The following is a 22,540-nucleotide window of genomic DNA, read 5'->3' on the forward strand; positions in this document are numbered from 1 at the left end:
GAAATTAGAACATTTTTTATTGTTATTTTCAATACTAACATAGTTTCTCTGAAAAATTTCCCAAAATCCAGCTTCAGAAGTTTATTAACAATCTTATAACTAATATATTTAAAACCCAAGAGTGGCTCCCTTAAAGATTACTTGGGTACAAGGCAAGATCAGAGTGAAGATGAAGCAGAATTCAAAATTTTTCCAACCAGACTAGCTTATTTCAAAATAGAAGCTAGCATTACAGTACAAATTCTATCTTTTCTCTTTTTTAAAACTCATTGAACACCAGCTCTCACTGAAAACTCCCCACTAGAATGGGGTGTGAACACTCAAATGAGGTGAGCTACAGCCTCTCTGGCTAGAACTACTAAGATTTCTCTTAAGGGGCTCCCAGGCTGGTCCTGCTTGCTCCAGAAGTCTGCTGTGGAGGAGCTGGTTGAGTATTGGAGTGGGAAATGAACAGTGATCGGGCCGCCACCGCAAGACTGCCCCTAGAGGGACTCTCGGTATCTCTTGCTGCTTTCTTGGCCTTCAGTGTCTGGATACTGGGCAAGATCTAGGGTCAAAATTCGGCTGAACATGCAGTCGTCGTACTAAAATGGAGAGAAGACAGTTAATACTTTTTCCCTAATTAGGGAAACTTTTATTAACATCAAATAGGAGCCATTAGTGAGTCTAGAATTGCATTCAAAAGGCATCTTCTTAAACCTAAAAAGGCATCATCTGCATTTACGTCAGTTGTGGGTTTTCTGTTACTGTCTGGTATGAGAATTTCCATTATTCATGCATTATATTTCCAGGTGGTCCCCTAACATTCTGTAGGCACAAGAAGGTAAATTAATTTTTATCTTTGCTTAAAAGAAAATGCAGGAAGTAAATCCTAACAACCGTCCAAAACCAAGTGACCTCAACCTAGTGTGCTCTACTGAACTAGTTGCTCTACTCCATCAGTTCAGGTTAGTATTTGCAATGGCTTAAGAAAGGTGTGTTCACGTTTTAGAAGTTACTATACAACTTGGAACTTCTAATGAATTTGTTTTGTCCTCTGATACTTTTGGAGGATAAATGGTTCCTTGCTGTATCACCGTACAATTCGTTTTTGCTTAAAACACTGAAATATTACAGAAATAAGAAGTATAATAGTTTATGTAAATTAACAGACTATTTCACAAAACAAAACTATCCTACTTACTGTTCTGCAATTCTCTTTGCTTTTTTCCACTTAAAATATATATTGTCACTATCATGCACACTTAAACGCCTTACAGGAAAAAAAAAATTTATACATATATATGTGTGTGTGTGTCAAGGAAAACACCAGTAGTTACTTTTAATCTTACTTGATTAAAAAAATCATTTAAGCCTCAGACTCTATTGGGAAGTTTTAATTATAAAAGGAAAGCCCGGTGGATGTCAGGGTACTAAGGGGAGTTGACAGTGGATACACTCCTCTCCCCTCTAATTTATCTTTACCTCGGGATAGATGCCGATTAGTGCATCGGCTCTGGAATAGAATTCTTCTTTTAGGGAGATGACTATCATCTGAAAGTGGTCTTGAGTTTGCTCTTTGATGTAACTTGACACCTGGAAGAAATAAAGTACACATTTCTCTAGGAAGGAAAGGCCTTGTTTGGGCTCTGGGACAGTGACTGCATGTCTGAGTCTAGTCAGTTTAGGTGAATGAGGACTTATCCACCTTACTGACAGTTCAATAAATCCACAACAACTGAAGAAATGGAAATAGATTCTACAATGAGAATTAAACCTATGATCTAATACTTTAAAGTGTTAAGGAATAAAGCTCCAACTTAAGATACTGTGATGTGAACAGGCAATCAGCGTTTGTAACAAAAGAAACTACCACTCAAAGTAATTTTTGAGGGTGAAAAAGGGCTGGTATTTAAAATTCTAACTTCCAGGCCGAGCACGGTGGCTCACACCTTTAATCCCAGCACTTTGGAAGGCCGAGGCAGGCAAATCACCTGAGGTCAGGAGTTCAAGACCAGGCTGGCCAACATGGTGAAACCCCATCTCTATTAAAATTACAAAAATTAGGTTGGCATGGTGGCAGGTGCCTGTAATCCCAGCTACTCAGGAGGCAGAGGTTGCAGTGAGCCAAGATCATGCCACCACACTCTAGGCTGGGCGGCAGTGAGAGATTCTGTCTAACAACAAACTCCCAACTTCCTGTTTTGCCAAATCAAAGCCTGAAGGGAAAAATAGAACAATTGATTATGGATTATGATATAAGTCATTTGGTTAGAGGTGAACTCTTGTTCCTTCAGGAAGCTCAATTCCAAGGAAATGAGCAGTGCAAAATGGATTCAATAGAGACGAGTCTTGGTGAACAAACTACTCAGAACTTAAGAGCATGATCAACTCCAAGAAAAGAAAAACTATCAACAGTCTAACAAAGGTACTGCCAACTCCTGGGATTTCTCTGAGGGCCTAGAATGGGTCTTCTCCATGTGTATTGGTTCTGACTGCACCAAAGATCCTATGGACACAAGCTCTGTAGTAGGAATGGCAGCTTCTGTTGAAGAGTGAGTCACTGGCCATGTTTTACATGAGAAAAGAAAGAAACTGCTCTAAGAGGCTGGAACTTTCAGCATTACAGGCAATGGCAGTAGCCATTATGACAGGACTACAAAAAAATGGGCTTGGGCCCGTAATAGAAAAAGAAGAGGAGACAGGATGCGAAGATGCATGGCATGCATTTTTCCTGGAGTTACCAACTGTGAATGCTGGGCACCCTAATCAATCACAAGAGGGAGTGGAGGGTGCTTCATAGTTCCTCATACTACATAACTGCTCATACTAGTTCAGCAACAGCGTGTCAGCTGTATCTCAAAGGGATAAGGCAATTAAAAGGTCTTAATACATGGGATGGATACTAATAAGTCTTAAGTAAGACCTAGTACCTGGAGATGCCACCAACATAATCATCTAATTCTTCCTAACACATGGATACCTTAAATGCAACCAGGAAAAGATAGCCACAAAGATTTCCCTTCACAGGATATGGGGTATAAAGTACCAAAATTACCCTCCTAAGGGGAGATTTCTTGTAAATCAGTCAGCCATGGCATCCAGTCACTAATGATGCACGCTGGCTGGCATTCAAGAGATAGGATGTTCTTTTCTTCCTATGTTTTCTTCCCCCAGTTACCATGAAGTTTCTGGCAGAGACTTTGCAGGTATGGAGTTGATGAGATATTATTGTATATCCTGTACCATGTTAAAAACACAGGACCAGGCTTTGCTTAACAGCCGCTTACAGGGTGGCTGCTCTGGTCATGCTAACAGATACATTTCTCAAGATTTATTTATCAACTGGTGTTCTGGGCCAGGCACAGTGGGGCTCATGCCTGTAATCCCAGCACTTTGGGAGGCCAAGGTGGGCGGATCACCTGAAGTCAGGAGTTTTGAGACCAGCCTGCCCAACATGGTGAAACCCCGTCTCTACTAAAAATACAAAAAATTAGCTGGGCGTGGTGGCAGAGGCCCATAATCCCAGCTACTCGGGAGGCTGAGGCAGGAGAATCTCTTGAACCTGGAGGTTGCAGTGAGCCGAGATCGCGCCACTACACCCTGGGTCACAAGAGTAAAACTCTGTCTCAAAAAAAAGCAGGACCTTCAAGAGATTCAGGTCACATGAATACAACTTGAGAAATGGTCAAAGACTATATTCATGCCATCAGAAGATACCTCAGGTGGCAGCAACTCGGGCATTTCACATGAGACTCAGGGTAAGAAATAAGGAGGAGGTCAGCTTTGGAGGTGCAGAACCTGCTGGGCAGTACCCCGAGACTGGAAACATCTCTCAGGCATGGGCTCCTTAACATCAGTACTCACAAGGCTAGGTTGTAAACCAGAAAGCCAATTTTTTTTTTTTCTTTTTAGATTTCTTTATAATAGAGACAAGGTCTCACTATGCTGCCCAGGCTGGTCTCAAACTCCTGAGCTCAAGTGCTCCTCCCGCCTCAACCTCCCAAAAGTGTTGGGATTACAGGCATGAACCACTGCGCCTGGCCCAGAATGCCAATTCATAAATAAATCATGAGAAATGTATCTGTCATCATGACAAGAGCAGCCACCCTGTAAGCAGCCATTAATGCAAAGCCTGGTCATTTCAAGATGGGTAGGTCTGGAATCAGAACCAGGACAATCCAATTAGTCCATCTCCAAGAATAAATGGCCCCAGCAGCAGTACCATGATATTGGAACTCTGCAGGCTGGTGCTACCCTTCCCCTGCGCAGCATCGGGCACTGCCAGGATTTGCCTCCATACTTTGTTCATGTTCCATGGCTGACCCCACTCATGTCCAAAATTCAGTCTGGTCAGTATCAAGATGTGTGGGCTGAGAGCCTATCTCTTTTAGGTGGGCTCTGAGTACCCACCAATCCTTTAGTGCTGACTAAAATTTTAACTCCTGCACATGAAATTATTCCTTAGTTCTTTCATTCTCTCAAAGACTGAAAACAGGATCATGCTCAAGTTCAGTAAATTATTGGATACATTTTGATAAAACTGGAAAGGTAGGGCTAGCGTGGTGGCTGACGTCTGTATCCCCAGCACTTTGGGAGGCTGAAGCAGGTGGATCCCTTGAGCCCAGGAGTTCAAGATCAGCCTTAGCAACATGGTGAAATCCCATCTCTACCAAAAACAAAAATTAGCCAGTCTCATAGCCTGGTCTTGAATAGATTAAAGTTTTTTTAAAAGCTGGGGAGGTAGGCTTTTAAACTTTAATTCCTCTGGAATTTATTTAGAGATGGTACTTTTGAACCTTATTAAACAGCTAAATTGATCCATGAGAATAAATAAACCTGTCTGCCACAGGGCCTATTATTAGGGGTTCTCTAATTCCCAACATCTAGATTTGGTGAGAAACCTGTTATGCCAGCAGTAACACTGTTTAGATATAAAGTACAGTCATCCTCATTTGACCCCCATGCTGATTTTCCATTATCTGCTAAAGGTCCCCTAAGCTTTGAATGAAAACTACCCTCAATCATCTTGTTTTATGTTTTAGATATTTAGCTTAGATTTTAAAAGGATTTTTTTTTTTTTCCTGGATTGCAGTGGCACAATCTCGACTCACTGCAATCTCTGTCTTTTGGGTTTAGATGATCCACCTCAGCCTCTAAAGTAGCTAGGACCACAAATGTGCACCACCACGCCCAGATAATTTTTTTTTTAACTTTTTGTAGGGACAAGGTCTCCCTATATTGTCCAGGCTGGTCTCCCTGGACTCAAGCAATCCACCCACCTCAGCCTCCCAAAGTGCTGGGATTATAGGCACCAGCCACCAAGTCCAGCCTACGAGGACTGTTTTTTTTTTTTTTTGGACAGAATCCCTGTTGCTTAGGCTGGAGTACAGTGGTGTGAACTCAGCTTACTGTAACCTCTGCCTCCAGAGTTCAAGCAGTTCTGCCTCAACCTCCCAAGTAGCTGGGATTACAGCCCCCACCCCCACCCTCCTACCCCCGCCCCACCACTCCTGGCTAATTTTTGTATTTTTAGTAGAGACAGGGTTTCACCATGTTGACCAGGCTGGTTTCAAACTCCTGACCTCATGATCTGCCTGCCTCAGCCTCCCAGAGTGCTGGGATTACAGGCGTGAGCCACCATGCCCAGCCAAGGATTTTTAATGCGCAGTTTCTATTGCTTGCCTCACATGATCCTTGATTTGTAGACAATTTATTGAAAATTAAAAGCAAAAACTTACTTTGCCTATGTTAGTGTTGTCTAGGGCTGCATCCACTTCATCTAAAACAAAGAATGGGGCAGGGCGAAAACTAGAAGAAAATTACAATCAAGTAAGTTACAGTTTTCTATTTGTTTTACAAAAGACTTGAAGAAAAAGATTAACAGTATTCAGAATAAATAATGCACATTCTTTTCGATATTTCTAAGTAAATTGGTGACCTCTATGTTACTAAATCCAATATTCAGTTATCAGTCCACATGTATGTGACCTATGCCAGGAGTATTTGGGGTTGGTCACTCCCTCCTTGAAATACTGCTCCGTGACTTGTAGGGGGACATAGTCTACTTTCCCTCAGCCCCTGTTCTTTCTGAGTCTGAGAACTAGTGCCTTCAGGGCTCTGTGCTTATCTAATCAACTCCCTTGGTGGTTGCATCTGGCCTCAGGGTTTTAAATACCACCCAAATACTGATGGCTCCCACAGTTCTGCCAATAATTCTAACCTATCTCCTGAACTTTCACCTCAAATGTCCCAACTACTTTCTCTACAATTCTGTGTGGGTGTCCAATACATATCTCAAACTCATCTCAAACCAACTCCCCCACTGCCCTCCAAACCTGGTCCTATGGTGGTCTTCCCCATTTCAGTGAATGGCACCTATTACCACTCCGGTTGATTAGGTCAAAAGCCACAGAGCCATCCCCTTCACATCTCTTCCTTCGTATCCCATACCCTGTCAGCAGATTCCATCTGCACAACCATATCCTCTCATCCTGGCCCAACCCATCACCATCTTTCACTTTGTTACCAGTGCTAGCCCTGTGCTTGCCACTGCTGCATACAGTCTATTCTCCATCCATGCCAGGCACACACTGCCCTCGGGGCCTTTGCACCTGCTGTTGCCGATGTCTTAGAACATTCTTCCCTTGGCTGTCCACATGACCGGCTCCATTTATTCCTTCAAATCTTTGCTCAAATGTTACCTTCTCAAATAGACCTTCCCTGATGACTCTTTAACATTGCTAACCCTTCCCTGCCACTCACTATCTCCATTCCCTGCTTTATTTTTTTCTCTATAGAACTTGACATTTTATAATCTCTATATTGGATCATTAGTTTACTAATTTACTTTATTTATTGTCTGCCTTCCCCAACTAAAATGAAGTATCTTTGAGGCAGGTATATTGCTTTGTTTCACAGCTATCTCCCCAGTGCCTGCAACAGCACCTGATACACAGTAACTAGTAAATATCTGTTGACTAAATGGATGGGGTGCCACCTAGTCTGATTCTGCTCAGATGACTTGTTGAGAGCAGGCTTCCTGCTTTTATGGCTTTCTCTCTTCCTTTCCTGTGGCGGCCTATTCCTTTTCCTTCTAGAGACCAGTAAAAAGCTGTCAAACTCCTGTATGTTTTTGTTCCTAGTCATGGAAATAGAGAAGCAGCAGCATCTATACTTTATTGTATTATGTGTATATTTTTTGAGACAGGGTTTTGTTCTGTCAGCCAGGCTGAAGTGCAGTGGCATCATCACAGTTCACTGCAGCCTCCAACTCCTGGGCTCCAGCGATCCTCCCACCTCAGCCTCCAGGTAGCTGGGACTACAGCTATGCATCACCTTTCTGTTTTCAGTAGACACGGGGGTCTCACTATGTTGCCCAGGTTCAGCATCTATACTTTAGATCTTCATCTAATGTTCTGAATCTTGAAAGAGGTTAATTGCCTTAATTCTAGAGAACTTTTTGCTTCTTGATTTGTTTTACAAAAAAACAGTTCCACCGCCATCAGTGGAAATGAGAAGGTTAAATACTTTTATAGAAGAAATACTTCAACATTCTTTAAGTAGCAGATCCCTGAATATGGACTAAGAATATACAAGTTGGGTTTCTTTGGTCAATCCTGATGTCACCTCTGGCCATTCCGAATATTTTTTCTTTTCTAAAATGGAATAGTAGTAGCTATTGATGATAACAGAAATTGAATAAAAATCTGTCAATAACTAGCTGGGCATGGTAACATGTGCCTGTCATCCTGGCTACTCAGTTGGCTGAGGCAGAAGGATCACTTACTTGACCCAGGAGTTCAAGCCTAGCCTAGGCAACATGGCAAGGCTCCGTCTCAAAAAAAAAAAAAAAAAAAAAAAAAAAAAACCCAAACCACTAAAAATCTGAATCCTTAGATTTCTGTGTAAAGTCTAAATTGTAGGCCTAAAACATAATCTGAATTGTCTGGCTGAAGAAGATAGTTTTGTATCCCATTTGCCATATATCAATCAAGACAACAGTTAATATATCATCTGTAGAAAGGTCCCCTTGGCTTCTGCCCTGATATGAAAACTGAATAGCTTTTGTGACCTTACCTGTGCACGGCAAACAAGAGAGCCAAGGCTGCCACACACTTTTCTCCCCCTGACAAATTGTCCATTGGCATAAACCTTTTGCCTGGGGCCACACAGTTATAGCTAATTCCTTCCAAGTAAGGTTCTTCAGGGTTCTCTGGACTAAGAAATGCCTGAAACACATGTTATTTGTTTAGCAATATCAGAAAAGCAACCAATAAATTTCATCTTGGCGTTTAACTACAAAATATTGTATTGGTTAGCTTTTCTTCAATTTTGGTGGAAAACTACCCATGCCTATAAATAATGTATTGAGTTGTACATGTAATCACAGACAAGAGAGTTGTCTGGGTAGGCAATAGAGGGAAAACACAATAACATACCCAGGGATCAGCCCTTTCCACCAGACTGCCAGTCAGACCTCAGCGGCACATGCCACAGTCTTACAAAACAGTCTTCATCCAATTCACTCACTGGTATGTTCATCAAACCTTTACTGAATACCTATTAAGGGCCAGGTACTGTGATAGAGAGATAAATCTTATTCTCAAAGTGTTAGGCATGGTGACTCACGCCTGTAATCCCAGCACTTTGGGAGGCTAAGGCAGGTGGATCACTTGAGGCCAGGAGGAGTTTGAGACCAGTTTGGCCAACATGTTGGAACCCCGTCTCTACAAAACATAACAATTAGCCAGGTTTGTTGGTGTGCGCCTGCAAACCCAGCTACTTGGGAAGCTGAGACACTTGAACCTGGGAGGCGGAGACTGCAGTGAGCCGAGATCATACCACTGCATTCCAACCTGGGCAACAGAGGGAGACTCCGTCTCAAAGGTTCAAAAGTAAAACAAAAAAAAAAAAAAAAAAAGAGTTAATGGGTTTTAGTCTTACTTTACTGAAAACAAGTTACTTTCAGTTGAAGTTCTAAATATCTGATGCAGGATCACCTTAGTCATAAAAGAATATGAGAAAACAAAAGCAGAGCAGGTATGTAAGTCCCAACCTACATCTTTATTTCAAACTCGATTCCACAAGTATTTGCTATGGATGTTGACAACGGAATGGGAGTGGTTATCATTAAAAGGGTCATATCCAAATTTGAACCCTGCCTTTAGTTCTTTTCCTCTTTTGTTACTCTGGTCACCTCCACAGATCAACCATCTTCCCAGGATCCTCTATTATTCCACATTTACCATAGAGACCGACAGTTCTATAAAATCAAATTAGTTCCAAACTACAGAATTTTGATTTAGTCCATTCACTTTTTGGATAAAGAAACAGACCCAGAGATTTGACTTGTCCACACTGGATAGTGTGAAGTGAATGGGATCTACAGTGCAGGTCCTAACCACTCTTCATGAACTGACTTTGCCCCACAAGTCAGCTGCTCAAATAATGTGGCAGTGGTTATTTCCCACCAGGAAAAACCCACCACCAGTAACACGGAATTCCCATTAGTATTTGAGGATGAACGATACATACTTGGGCACTGTTGTTTCTGCAGAGCTTCTTATAGATTTGATCAATTGTTATTGAGACATGCTCAAAACACCGGCTGAAAAGATCGTATCTCCTTTTTTTCACTTGTTCGAACTCTTGCCTACAGATTCTGGCTTCCTTTCTGCTGGCCTCAAAAGCTAAGAGAGAATCAATATTCTTTATTTTACAGACCACTGGGGAGGTTCTTTCACTTAAACTGCAAAGCATAGAATATTTTAAAAACTGGATTTGAGTTTGGATCTCTTGAGTAAATGTACCTCCAAAATATGTAAACTATTAATTCCAAGAGCATAGTTCTTAGAATTGATGAGCCTCTTTTCTAGTACAGATAATTGCTAAATAATATTGACAAGTTCTGATACAGTATTTTTTTGTTTTGAGACGGAGTCTTGCTCTGTTGCTCAGGCTGGAGTGCAGTGGTGCAGTCTTGGCTCACTGCAACCTCTGCCTCCCAGATTCAAGCAAGTCTCCTGCCTAAGCCTCCCAAGTAGGTGGGATTATAGGGTGTGTGCCACCACACCCAGCTAATTTTTGTATTTTTAGTAGACACGGGGTTTCACCATGTTGATCAGGCTGGTCTTGAACTCCTGACCTCAGATGATCCACCCACCTCAGCTTCCCAAAGTGCTGGGATTACAGGCGTGAGCCACCATGCCCAGTCTTATACAGTATTTATTAAGCCAATTTTGCTGGTATGAAAAAACATGTTTTAAAATCGCCAATAAACCTGGTTTTAAATTACAACACTTTTCAAAAACGAAACAGTGATTCAGTATTAAAAGCACACATTAATATAAGACTACGGAGCAAAAAAGTCTGTAATAAAAAGGGACAATAGAGGGGAGACTTGGCAAATGGTATAGAAATCAAAACACCCATGAATATAATCTTGTTAGTGACTACACTCAATTTTACCATCTGTGGATTCTTGAAACTTGTCTCTGACAGTCTTTAAGTTCTCCAGTGCTCGTAGGTTTGGGGCTGCTGTTTTCAATAGGATTTCTTCCTGGGATGCTACCTGCTGCAACAGGAGCTTAAGGTGGGCCTCAACTTCTTGATCAGTTTGTAGAGCCTATTATGAACAAAGAACAACACTGACTGGCATGACATGCCTTTTACATCCAGCAAGCTAAGGTGCGTGCATGGGGCCCTTCACCATCTGGCCCCCCAGTTCCCTCTGGATCTACTCCTCTCCCCAAAGCCCTCTCCCCACTGCCTGGAGGTGCAGTCCCGCTGCAATATGTGTAGCTCCCTAAATCAGCTGTACTCTTTTCTTGGAACACATTTCAGCTTATTTTTTAATCTGGCTAAAAAGCAACAATATATACTTCACCTTCATTTATTTTAAAATATTCATAATCTACGATGTATTACAATGAGGATTGAATGATGGAAGCTATACAGTCTTTGTCTTTAAAGACTCACAAGGAAGTCAGACATATAAATCGGATTAAACATTTTTTGTAAGAGACAGGTCTCACTCTGCTGCTCAGGATGTCTTGAGCTCCTGACCTCAAGCAATCTTCCTGCTTCAGCCTCCTAAGTAGCTGGGATTTAAACTGGCTTTTATAGCAGGGAGAAGAGACTTCTAATAGGGCAAGCATAGGTACTACAGTGCAGAGAGGATTCAATCCAGCTAGACAGGTTAGCACTTAACCTGACACGAGTGATGAAGAGAAAAAGTAGCCATGCCCTTTCAGGAAATCTTTTTTTATTTTGAGATCGAGTTTTGCTCTTGTTGCCCAGGCTGGAGTGCAATGGCATGAACTCAGCTCACTGCAACCTCCACCTCCCAGGTTGAAGTGATTCTCCTGCCTCAGCCTCCCAGGTAGCTGGGATTACAGGCTCACACCACCATGCCTGGCTAAGTTTTTGTATTTTTTTTGGTAGAAACAGGGTTTAGCCAGGCTGGTCTCAAACTCCTGACCTCAGGTGATCTATTGCCTCGGCCTCCCAAAGTGCTGGGGTTACAGGCGTGAGTCATCGTGCTCGGTCAAGGAAATTTTTTTTTTTTTTTTTTTGCCACAAATATAATTAGAGCCCCAAAAGTCTAACAAAAATATATTAACAGCATATGAACTGAAAAGACGTGGTGGATATTACTACTGAGCATCTGTTCTCCATTTTTTCCTTTAATGCAGCACATGCTTTTGACCAAGTGGATCCATTTCTTGGTCCTGGATCCCATGTACTTAAGAGGCAGGACCTGTTTGGTCTAAGGTTAAGTACACCATCCTCCCTCTACAGTGACTGGTTCAGCAATGAATATGTGACCCCATTCAGGCAACTGTGATGAGGGGACAGTTGCTGAGGCTTTGTAGGTAAAACCTTTCTTCAATTTTAGAACAGCATGTAAACCAGCATATCTGAGACAGGTCTCAATCAATTTAGTTTATTTTACCAAGGTTAAGGACATGCCCCAGAATTAGTCTGTGCCTTTCTCCAGAGATGATTTTAAGGAGTTTGATATTTAAAGGGGAAAAGCAGGCAGGAGCAAGAGGGAGTATGTGGTCACATCACTGAATCCATTATGTTGCAGGGGAAAGGAGTAGGTAGGGAATAGTCAATTATGTATTCATCTCATGCTCAGTAAATCAGCACTTTACCATAAGATGAACACTCAGTAGCTATCTGGGGATATAATATATATATATATATATATATATATATATACATACACATATATATATATATTTTTTTTTTTGTGGAGACGGAGTTTCTCTCTCTGTCACCCAGGCTGGAGTGCAGTGGCACAATCTCGGCTCACTGTAACCTCTGCCTCCCAGGTTCAGGCAATTCTACTGCCTCAGCCTCGTAAGTAGTTGGGATTACAGGTGCGCTCCACCACACCCGGCTAATTGTTTTTTTTGGCCAGGCTGGTCTCGAATTCCTGACCTCAAGTGATCCGCATGCCTCGGCCTCCCAAAGTGCTGGGATTACAGGCTTGAGCTACTGCGCCCGGCCGAAGAGTTTTTTATATGTAGCTCTTTGCTTAGGAACAAAAGGGAAGGCAGCTTTTTTTGCATGACTCAGCTTTCAGCCTAATTTCTTCCTCTTGGTATAGTGAACTGGGGTCCAGGTTTTCATTTTCCTTTCACAAGCACCACTACAAAAGGCACCTTCTTTCTTCTCTGAAGGTTGTAGCTGTGTGGCTGGAAAGCCAAGAATAGTTGCACTCATTTTGCCTTCAGGAGAGAAGCAGCTTCAGAATGAAGCCAACACACAAAGAAATGTATGGCTCCAGGGATCACTGGGAAACAGAGCCAGAGCTGCTCAATTACAGGAACTAAATTCAGTTAAATTAAAGCTGAATTCCAGATCTGTGCTCTGCAGCTGTGAAGGATGTGCCATACCATCACCTACAATCCTGAGAGAGGCCCTTTGTCTACTGAGGGTACTGCAGTGGGACACCAGCAGAGCGAATTTGGGATGCTGGAATAAGTAGTTGGTTACTTTTGTTTATTGAAGGACTTCTCAAAAACTTTAATATTCATTGTGAATCTCCAAGAAGGGAAAATACTTTCTCAAAAAGTAACCACAGAAACTTTTCTTCTTTGGCTAGACATTTCATGATACCAGTGTTCTACAGAACATAGAAATGCGGACATAAACATTTTTTAAAGTAACCTATTTACTGCGATTTTGAGATAACATGATATAATAATATATATTTGGTTTTTGTCTCAGTTCTAGGCACAGCATACCCAAAACCTTTGCAATTTCCTGAGTGGTAGGAATGAGAGGAGGATCTTTTATTAGTCATAAGAAGCCCCTTTCAACCATAACTGAGTTTATGCTAATGAGCTGACTGTTGGAGGATGGGGACTATTGCAAGATGAACCAACTAGGTGATTGGAGGGCTGGAACCTTCAGCCCCTCTTCTCTAAGGAGGTGGCGGAGAAAGGCTGAAAACTGAGTCTGATCACCAATTGGCCATGATTTATCAACGATGTATGTAATGAAGCTCCCATAAATATCTCTAAACAGTGGTTTTCGAAGGGCTTCCAGGTTGGTGACCACACAGAGATGCTGGAGGGTGACATGCCAGGAGAAGGCAGGAGAGAGGGCATGGACCCTTTCTCATACCTAGTCCTATGCATCTCTTCCATTTAGCTGTTCCATGAGTTGTATCCTTTAAAAATGAACTAGTAAATGTAAGTGAAGTATTTCCCTGAGTTCTGTGAGCCATTCTAGAAAATTATCGAATCTGAGGAAAGGGTTGTGGGAACTCCTGATTTATATATAGCCAGCTGGCCCCAGTCTGGGAGGCCTGGACTTGTGATCGGCATCTGAAGAGTGGCTAGTCTTGTGGCACTGAGCCATTACCTTGTGGGATCTGATGCTAACTCCAGGTGGACAGTGTCAGAATTAAACTGAATTGTAGAATACCCACTTAGTATTCAAAAAATTAGAGAACTGCTTGGTGTGGGAGAGACCCACAATTTGGTGTCAGAAGTTTCATGATTACAGTGTTTTTCCTTTGTATATTTCTTCAAAAACCATTAGGAAATCTATAAAAAAAAAACAACCCACCCTTAATTCTATCATCTAAAAATGATTCTGTAATGTTTAAATATTTCATATTACTGTGAGTGATAAACAACAGAAAGCTTTCCATTACCTTCAAATCCTCGCTTAGAGAACTGTAGTCTACTTCGAAGGCTGCTTCTTTTTCATAGATAGCAATTATTGCCTGGGTACTTTCTGCTTCAGTTCCCATCTGAAAAATATGTGAACACAAACGGGCACTCCAAAAACAATTACAATAGTAACATCAAAGATCACTTATCACAGACCACCTTAACAGATAAATAATTTAAAAGTTTGAAAGATTTTGAGAATTATCAAAATGTGACACAGAGAAACAGAAAAGTGAGCACATGCTGTTGGAAAACTGGTACCAACACACTTTTCTCAACACGGAAGGTTACCTCAAATCTTCAATTTGTATTAAAAAAAAAAAAAAAAAAAAAAAAAGAAACCCTGCAGTATCTGTGAAGCACAAAACAAGGCAGGCATGTATATGGGAGGATGTGCATAGGTTAAATACCAAATCTATGTCATTTTAGATAAGAGACTTCAGCATCCTCAGATTTCAGCATCCTGGAACTATCCCTGTGGATACCAATGAATGATTATACTCCTGCCAATCTAAATCCTCTATAATCCAAATGTTGTTAAAAAGAAAGAAAAGAAAAAGCGCCAACAGGGAAATGTTAGTGAGCCTTGGTTTTATCTTGTGATTTCTATGATGTCCATTCCTGCCTCTCCCTGTTCCCTCACCACCCAGAGACACTCAGTAGCACACGTTTCTTCAATTCAACTGTTGGAGAAGTTGCAGAGCAAGAAACCCCCCCATCCCCGCCCGCCCCGACATGCTGTAAAATGTTATGAGTGCAGGGGACCACCCATGCGGTGGATGATCTGCATACTGCCTGTGGTTCATTGTGTAAAAACGTTCTTAACTCCAACAACTTTAATTCTCTGATTTCTCTTGGGTATCTAATATATAGGTAGGAAACATGGGTTCATCCTGTGGCCCTAATCCTCCGAGATAACAGTCATTTTGCCCTTTTTCCCTCCTAGGAGATATCTCCACCACCCCTAAAAGGGCTACAGAACAAGAGAAAGAATAAGCAAAGAACAATGCATTAAGTTCCATACAACAGCATGTATTTTACAGTCATTTGCTAGAATACCTCCACTTCAATGATGTCATCCAGTGACCCCAACAAAAGAACTATCTCAATGTCTTGCACTTTGCAATCAAGCAGCAAATTATGCTTCTCTAATCGTTTCTGTTCCAGAGAAGTTTGAATAATTACAACTTCTTTCTGCAACTTCCCCGCTTCCCTGTAATTACACAGATATGAAAAAGTAATTTTACTCATTATGTAATGTTGCACCAACGAAGAAAAATGTATGCTATAAACTTACATGAAAAAAAGATTACTTATTCCTATGAGTGCTGTAAATTCTAGAATCCTCTCACTGATGCTTGTAATTTAATTGTTAACACTCCTGAGAAAGGCCATGAGTATACTTAGTTAATCTGAGGGAGCATTTTCCACTAATAAACGTTACTGATTTAATCAAGGTTACCAAAGACAGTGCTTTCCTAGTTACGTTATTTTTAAATCTGTATAATTTTTCAAGCTGCAATTCTCAAATATAAGCTCTACATTTTGGAACCGCAAATCAAGATAAATAGTCTCTTAGCAAAAGAAATCCCTTGCTGGGTAAGCCATACACACCTAATAATCTGGTTTCTTTACTACTACCACCATTAATGTGGTAATGCCTTCTATCTGAAAATGAGGGCTTGGGTCTTACTAATTGAAATCATGTGGGTTTTGTTAAAAGACCTAGAAAGAGGACAAAAAAGAAAACGAAAAATAAAATAAAAGAAGAACTATGTGTTTTTCAAGAATATTAAGAGAAAAAGAAAGTATCCTGTTTGGGCTGATTGTGGTGGCTCACACCTGTAATCTAGCATTTTGGGAGGCCAAGGCAAGAGGATCACTTGAGCCCAGAAGTTTGAGACCAACATAACAAGACATCTCTTTAAAAAAAACAGAGGAATGTCTTCTATTTACACAACATATAAGAGTTTTTAAAAAGCAAGAGTAAACAGACTTTAATTACACTCCAAAATCTTAGACAACTTTCTGGCTGTATCTTGAAACACTGAAGGTCTTTGGACAGTGAGAAAAAATTGTAGAATGCCAAAAGGCTGAGCCAAAACAGAGAACTAATATTGTCTAATCAGTCATGGTTTTGTAAATCATGATGCATGGCAGGAAAGCAGGTGTCATTTTGGTACAAGCCAGTCAAAGTGTCATCACCATCATCATGGCAAACACACAAGCTAATCTTGTGCCAGGTACGGGTCTAAGTGCATATGAATATTAACACATATAATACAGTGATTCTGTGAGGTAGATACATATGATACCTTAATTTCCTGATGAGGTATCTAGTGTATAGGTAAGAAACATGGGTTCATCCTGTGGATGGGTTCCTGATGAAGAAATTAAGGTATCATATGTAAACTGCAGAGCTGGGATAGGAAACCAGAAATTGTGGCTCCAAATTCTATCTCCTTACCCTCTACGCTATCTTACACAGACTAGAGGGAATCTCTGTACAACAGGAAGACACCAATGTCAAGGTAGATTTAGGATAAGGGACTCTATACAGGTTCATGTTTTCATCTAACAAGAAGAACTATTTGCTCTAGGCCGGGAGCAGTGGTTCATGCCTGTAATCCCAGCACTTTGGGAGGCTGAGGCGAGCAGATAACTTAAGGTCAGGAGTTTGAGATCAGCCTGGCCAACATGGTGAAACCCTGTCTCTACTAAAAGAGAAACACACACACACACACACACACACACAAACACAATAGCTGGGCGTGGTAGTATGGGCTTATAGTCCCAGCTACTCAGGAGGCTGAGGCAGGAGAATCACTTGAACCTAGGAGGTGGAGGTTGCAACGAGCTGAGATCACACCACTGCACTCCAGCCTGGGCAACAGAGGGAGACTTTGAAGAAAAAACAAAACATTATTTGTTCTAAACTAGCCACCTCTCCTGGTTTAGAATGTTTGAAAAAAAAAAATTAGAATGAAGGGTGTGATGTGAGACCAAGAGCAACAAAGGGCACATATACGAATGCAACTCATTTAGTACATTTCAGATAGATGGTGTCCATGTTTAAAACTCTGACTAGGTCTTTCAAACAAGTCTTGATTACCTATCAACAGCCAGAAACTTCTTCCGTTCCTCTTCAATTAGAGTTTGAACTTTCTCAGCATTGGAGTTCTGAGTGACACATATGTCCTTAAGTTGCTGCTGCTTTGCCATGAGTTCATCCACTATTTGCAGACAGTTTTCTTCAGCCTGAACAGAGAGGATTTGCATTGTAGATTTACCATTTTTTATGTTAATAAGGTAATTCTATGATCTTACCAGTAACACCAAACCGTTCATCCCAAGATGAACCATATGTGCTACATGACCCTCTATCATGGACTGGGACTCACTCTCAATCTATACTTTTTAGAAACTGATGATCATTACCTGCCTTTGTCCTTCATTTTGTTTTTGTTTGTAGGTTTTTTTGTCCTTCATTTTGGATTCATTCCTCAGCTCACTGCCATCTGACTTCTGTTGCCAATCTCCAATGAGAGTGTTTTTACTATCATGGTCTCTCATTGGCAGTTAAACAGACATTTTCCAGTCTTTTGTTTTTGACAGCCTTGATCATTTCCTCCTTCCTCAAACTTGGGCTTCTGTGATGCCACCTCTTCTGGCTCTCCTCATAAGCTAAGTGACCACCTTCCAGATCCCATAGCTGTTCCACTGCTCTTCACTGCCTAACTCCCTGCTAGAAAGTCTCAACCATGCTCATGTGGTTTCAGTTTGCTGCCATTAACCAGCAACTCCCAAATCTGTATCTCCAGCCTAGACTTCCCCATTATCTATTCTTTAACAGCCTGCTGGAAATTACCATCTAGACATTACATAGGCAACTCAACCTCCACAGATCCAGAATTTTCTCTCCTTAACCTGCTGCTCCCATTCACCAATCACCCAAGTTAGAACTAAGGAGTCATCTGTGGCACCCCCTTGCCCTTCCTCCCATGTTGATATCCAGTAATTCATATAGTTCTGCTGATTTTACTTTTAAGTGTTTCTTAAATCTGCCCCCAACCCCTTTGATCACTAACAGGACCCTGCAAGAGCTCACAAAAGGTTTACTACATGAAGGCAGTCATGATTTCAATGAAGAGGCACTTCAGCCACCCGTTATTAATTACCTTCTTTAGGTGATCAATGTCTTCTCTACCTTTCTGGATAGTTTCTTTTAATGTGTTGATCTTACTCAGTTTCTTCTTAAGGTGATTGTGACTATACTCAAGTTGAATATTAAGCCGGGTTTTTTGTTTTTCAAATTCTAATCTAGTATGATAAAGTCAAGCATAAAAAGTATAAGGAGAAAATTTTTTATTCCTTTTTGACTTTCTCTTATGGGAAATTTCAAACAAACATAAAAGTAAAGGAACCACTATAATGAACCCTCAAGTAGCTATCACCCAACTTAATAATTATCAATTCGTGGTCATTCTTGTTTCATCTATAACTCCATTAATTGCCTCTCTAACCACTGACTTATTTGAAGCAAGTTCTAGACGTGATGTAATTTCATTTGTAAATATTTTTGTATGTATCCCTAGAAGTGAAATGACTTTTTAACTTACAACCTTATGGCTAAAATATAATTCTTTAATATCAAATTGCTGTCATTGCCAAATTTCCTTTTAAAAATTCTTTTAGGCTGGGTGTGATGGCTCATCACTGTAATCCCAGTACTTTGGGAGGCCAAGGTGGGCAGATCACTTGAGGTCAGGAGTTTGAGACCAACCTAACCAATATGGTAAAACCCCACTTGTACTAAAAATACAAAAATTAGCTGGACTTGGTGGCGTGCGCCTGCAGTCCCAGCCACTCGGGAAGTTGAGGCAGGAGAACCACTTGAACCCGGGAGGCACAGGTTGCAGTGAGTTGAGACCTCACCACTGCACTCCAACCTGGGTGATAGAGCAAGACTCCATCTCAAAAAAAAAAAAAAAATCTTTTTAAAAAAAGAAAAATCTTTGGAGGCCAAGGCCGGCGGATCACCTGAGGTCAGCAGTTCAAGACCAGCCTGACCAACATGGTGAAACCCCGTCTTTAAAAAAATAATAATAAAGAAAAATTGGTTGTTTGAATCAGGATCTACACATTGCATATGGGTGATATGTTTCTTAAATCTTTTATAATCTACAGGTCTCCTCCTGTCTTTCTTTATAATTTTGTTTATTCTTATTTAGTCAGTTTTTTCAAGTAACTGTTTTCCATCCAGTTTTGTTACCTTGCTGGTGAGGAGTTGTGACACTTTGGAGGAGAAGAGGCATTCTGGTTTTTGGAATTTTCTGCCTTTTTGTGCTGGTTTCTCCCCATCTTTGTGGCTTTATCCACCTTTGGTCTTTGATGTTGGTGGCCTTTGGATGGGGTCTCTGGGTGGACATCCTTTTTGTTGATGTTGATGCCATTCCTGTTTGTCAGTTTTCCTTCAAACAGGCCCCTCTGCTGCAGGTCTCCTGCAGTTTGCTGGAGGTCCACTCCAGACCCTGTTTGCTTATCACCAGTGGAGGCTGCACAACAGCAAACATTGCTGCCTGTTCCTTCCTCTGGAAGCTTCATCCCAGAGGGGCACCTGCCAGATGCCAGCCGGAGCACTCCTGTATGAGATGTCTGTCAGCCCCTACTGGGAGGTGTCTGCTAATCAGGAGACACAGGGGTTAGGGACCCACTTGAGGCAGTCTGACCCTGAGCAGAGCTGGAATGCTGTGCTGGGAGATCCACTGCTTTCTTCAGAGCTGTCAGGCAGGGATGTCTAAATCTGCTGAAGCTGCATCCACAGTTGCCCCTTCCCCCAGGTACTCTGTCCCAGGGAGATGGGGGTTTTATCTGTAAGCCCCTGACTGGAGCTGCTGCCTTTTTTTCTCAGAGATGCCTTGCCCAGAGAGGAGGAATCTAGAAAGGCAGTCTTAGCTATAGTGGCCTTGCTGAGCTGTGATGGGCTCTGCTGAGTTTGATCTTCCAAGCAGCTTTGTTTACATTGTGAGGGTAAAACTGCCTCCTTAAGCCTCATCAATGGCAGATGCCCCTCCTACCACCAAGCTTGAGCACCACCAAGCTTGAGCATCCCCAAGGCAACCTCAGACTTCTGTGCTGGCAGCGAGAATTTCAAGCCAGTGAATCTTAGCTTGCTGGGCTCTGTGGGGGTGGGATCTACCAAACCAAATGACTTGGCTCCCTGGCTTCAGCCCCCTTTCCAGGGGAGTGAACGGTTCTCACTGGCATTCCAGGCACCACTGGGGTATGAAAAAACAACTCCTGCAGCTAGCTCGGTGTCTGCCCAAACAGCCATCCAGTTTTGTGCTTGAAACCCAGAGCCCTGGTGGTGTAGGCACTAGAGGAATCTCCTGGTTTGTGGGTTGCAAAGACTGGAAAAGTGCAGTATCTGGGCCAGAATGCACCATCCCTCATAGCATAGTCCCTCAAGACGTAGACCCTCAGGGCTTCCCTTGGCTAGGGGAGGGAGGTCCCCAACCCTTTGCACTTCTCAGGTGAGGTGACACGCCATCCTGCTTCAGCTTGCTCTCTGTGGGCTGTACCCACTGTCCAACCAGTCCCAGTGAGATGAACTGGGTACCTCAGTTGGAAATGCAGAAATTACCCACCTTCTGCAGTGATCTTGCTGCAAGCTGCAGACCAGAGCTGTTCCTATTCAGCCATCTTGCCAGCAATCCACAAATACTTCTTAGATTTGCTCTTCTGAGATATTCTGAGCTAATTTTCTGTATCTTGTAGGCATTCTTCATTCCTTTCTTTCTCTTTTCCTGTAGCTGTCTTGAAGCTCACTGATTGTTTCCTCTGCTTCATCCATTCTGCTGTTGATGGCCTCTAATGAATTTTCCAGTTTAGCAAATGTATTGCTCAGTTCCAGCATTTCAATTTCTTTGTTAAACTTCTCTGATAAATTTCTGAGTTGCTTTTCTATTATTTTGGAGATCACTGAGTTTCCTTAAAACTTCGATTTTGAGTTCTTGATCAGAGAGCTTGCCTACTAGTCTCACTAGGCTCAGTTAATGGCTCCTTGCTTTGTCTATTTTGGCAGGTCATGGTTCCCCGTTTGCTATTGTTTTTTGTGGACGTATGTCTTAACATTAAAGGATTATCTGTCTGGCTTCTTTTTTGTTTTTTTATTGGTTATGTTCGCTTAGAAATTTACTTACAATATACCTCTTAGGTACCTTTTTATTTTCCCCCTCTGATAGGGTCACTGCCTACTTTTTGGCACCAGATGATGCCTTAAGCTCATCTGTTCGGCTCCAGCAAACTTTGGAGCATTGCTTATCTTGCACAGGGGAAGTCCCAAAGGGGATATCCTGATAGTTTGGGAAGGCTGGCTACAGGCTAGAGCCCAGGGGACTACGGAACATACCTCCTACTGGTTGGCACTGCTGAACAGCCACTCTGATATGGTGTCTCCTTTGACTAAGTAACACAGCAGTGTTTCCTGGACTGGGGATGGTAGTTCTGCTTCCCTGCTTTGTCTCTGTCTGTCTTTAGGAATTTTTTCCCCTTCAGGTACTCGTGATGCTTCCTCTGGGCTGAGGCAGGGAGGTCCCCTGCCAGGGAACCCATGGTGAGGAAGCTGGTTGTCCACCTTGATCTCACTCTTTCCAGGGTAGTAACCATGACTCAGGGGAAATTTTTCTGCACACATGGTGCCTGATATATTGGGAGAAGAGCACCACAGATATAAAAGCCCAACTCTCTTACTATCTGCAAGATTTTTCACTTCTCTGTGGCTTCAGGAACTGTCTCATTCTTGTTTTTGAATTCCAGGATATTGCTGATGACAATCTCAACACTGCGTATTTGTTTTGGTTTTCTCTTGCAGGCAGTGAAGCCAGATTGCTTCTATTCTACCATTTTGGTGATATCACCACCAAATTTGTATACTTTATTTTTCTTGTCTAACTTTATTGACTAGTATCTCTAGAAGAATATTAAATACTAGTGATACCAAGTATCTCTCATTTCTGACATTACTAGGAAGTAAAACCATGAAACCACAATGCTGATTTCTCAGATGTATTTTTTCACATCATAGATATCTTAAGTATTCACATCCTAAGAATATTCAATCAAGAATGAATGTTGAATTTTGTCAAATGTTTCTTCATCATCCTTAATCATATGATTTTTCTTCTGTGATCCTTAATATGGTTAATTACAACAATAGATTTCGTAATACAGAACCATCCTTATAGTTCTGATATAAAGCCCACTAGATAATACTTTATTTTGCTGTTGTACTACTGATTTGCATTTTTACTTAATTATTTGTAGGTGAGATTGATTTACAGTTTCTTATTGTATATGTAACGTTT

General features: G+C 41.6%; 1 protein-coding gene across 1 annotated transcript in view; it reads right to left on the bottom strand.

Moving 5' to 3' along the window:
* SMC1B (structural maintenance of chromosomes 1B) overlaps positions 1-22,540 on the bottom strand; it is a 78,546-nt gene continuing 56,006 nt past the window's right edge. Inside the window, exons 16-25 of the mRNA XM_032261456.1 lie at positions 18,353-18,494; positions 17,287-17,432; positions 15,234-15,387; positions 14,156-14,254; positions 10,450-10,606; positions 9,517-9,671; positions 8,059-8,210; positions 5,721-5,790; positions 1,465-1,575; positions 1-584 (exon numbers count right to left, since the gene is read on the bottom strand). Coding sequence (XP_032117347.1) covers positions 483-584; positions 1,465-1,575; positions 5,721-5,790; positions 8,059-8,210; positions 9,517-9,671; positions 10,450-10,606; positions 14,156-14,254; positions 15,234-15,387; positions 17,287-17,432; positions 18,353-18,494 — 1,288 coding nt within the window. The 3' untranslated portion in view covers positions 1-482. The remainder of the gene's footprint in view (positions 585-1,464; positions 1,576-5,720; positions 5,791-8,058; positions 8,211-9,516; positions 9,672-10,449; positions 10,607-14,155; positions 14,255-15,233; positions 15,388-17,286; positions 17,433-18,352; positions 18,495-22,540) is intronic.

This window comes from Sapajus apella, unplaced genomic scaffold, assembly GCF_009761245.1.
Source record: "Sapajus apella isolate SASKATOON/1434 unplaced genomic scaffold, GSC_monkey_1.0 scaffold123, whole genome shotgun sequence".
NCBI lineage: Eukaryota > Metazoa > Chordata > Mammalia > Primates > Cebidae > Sapajus > Sapajus apella.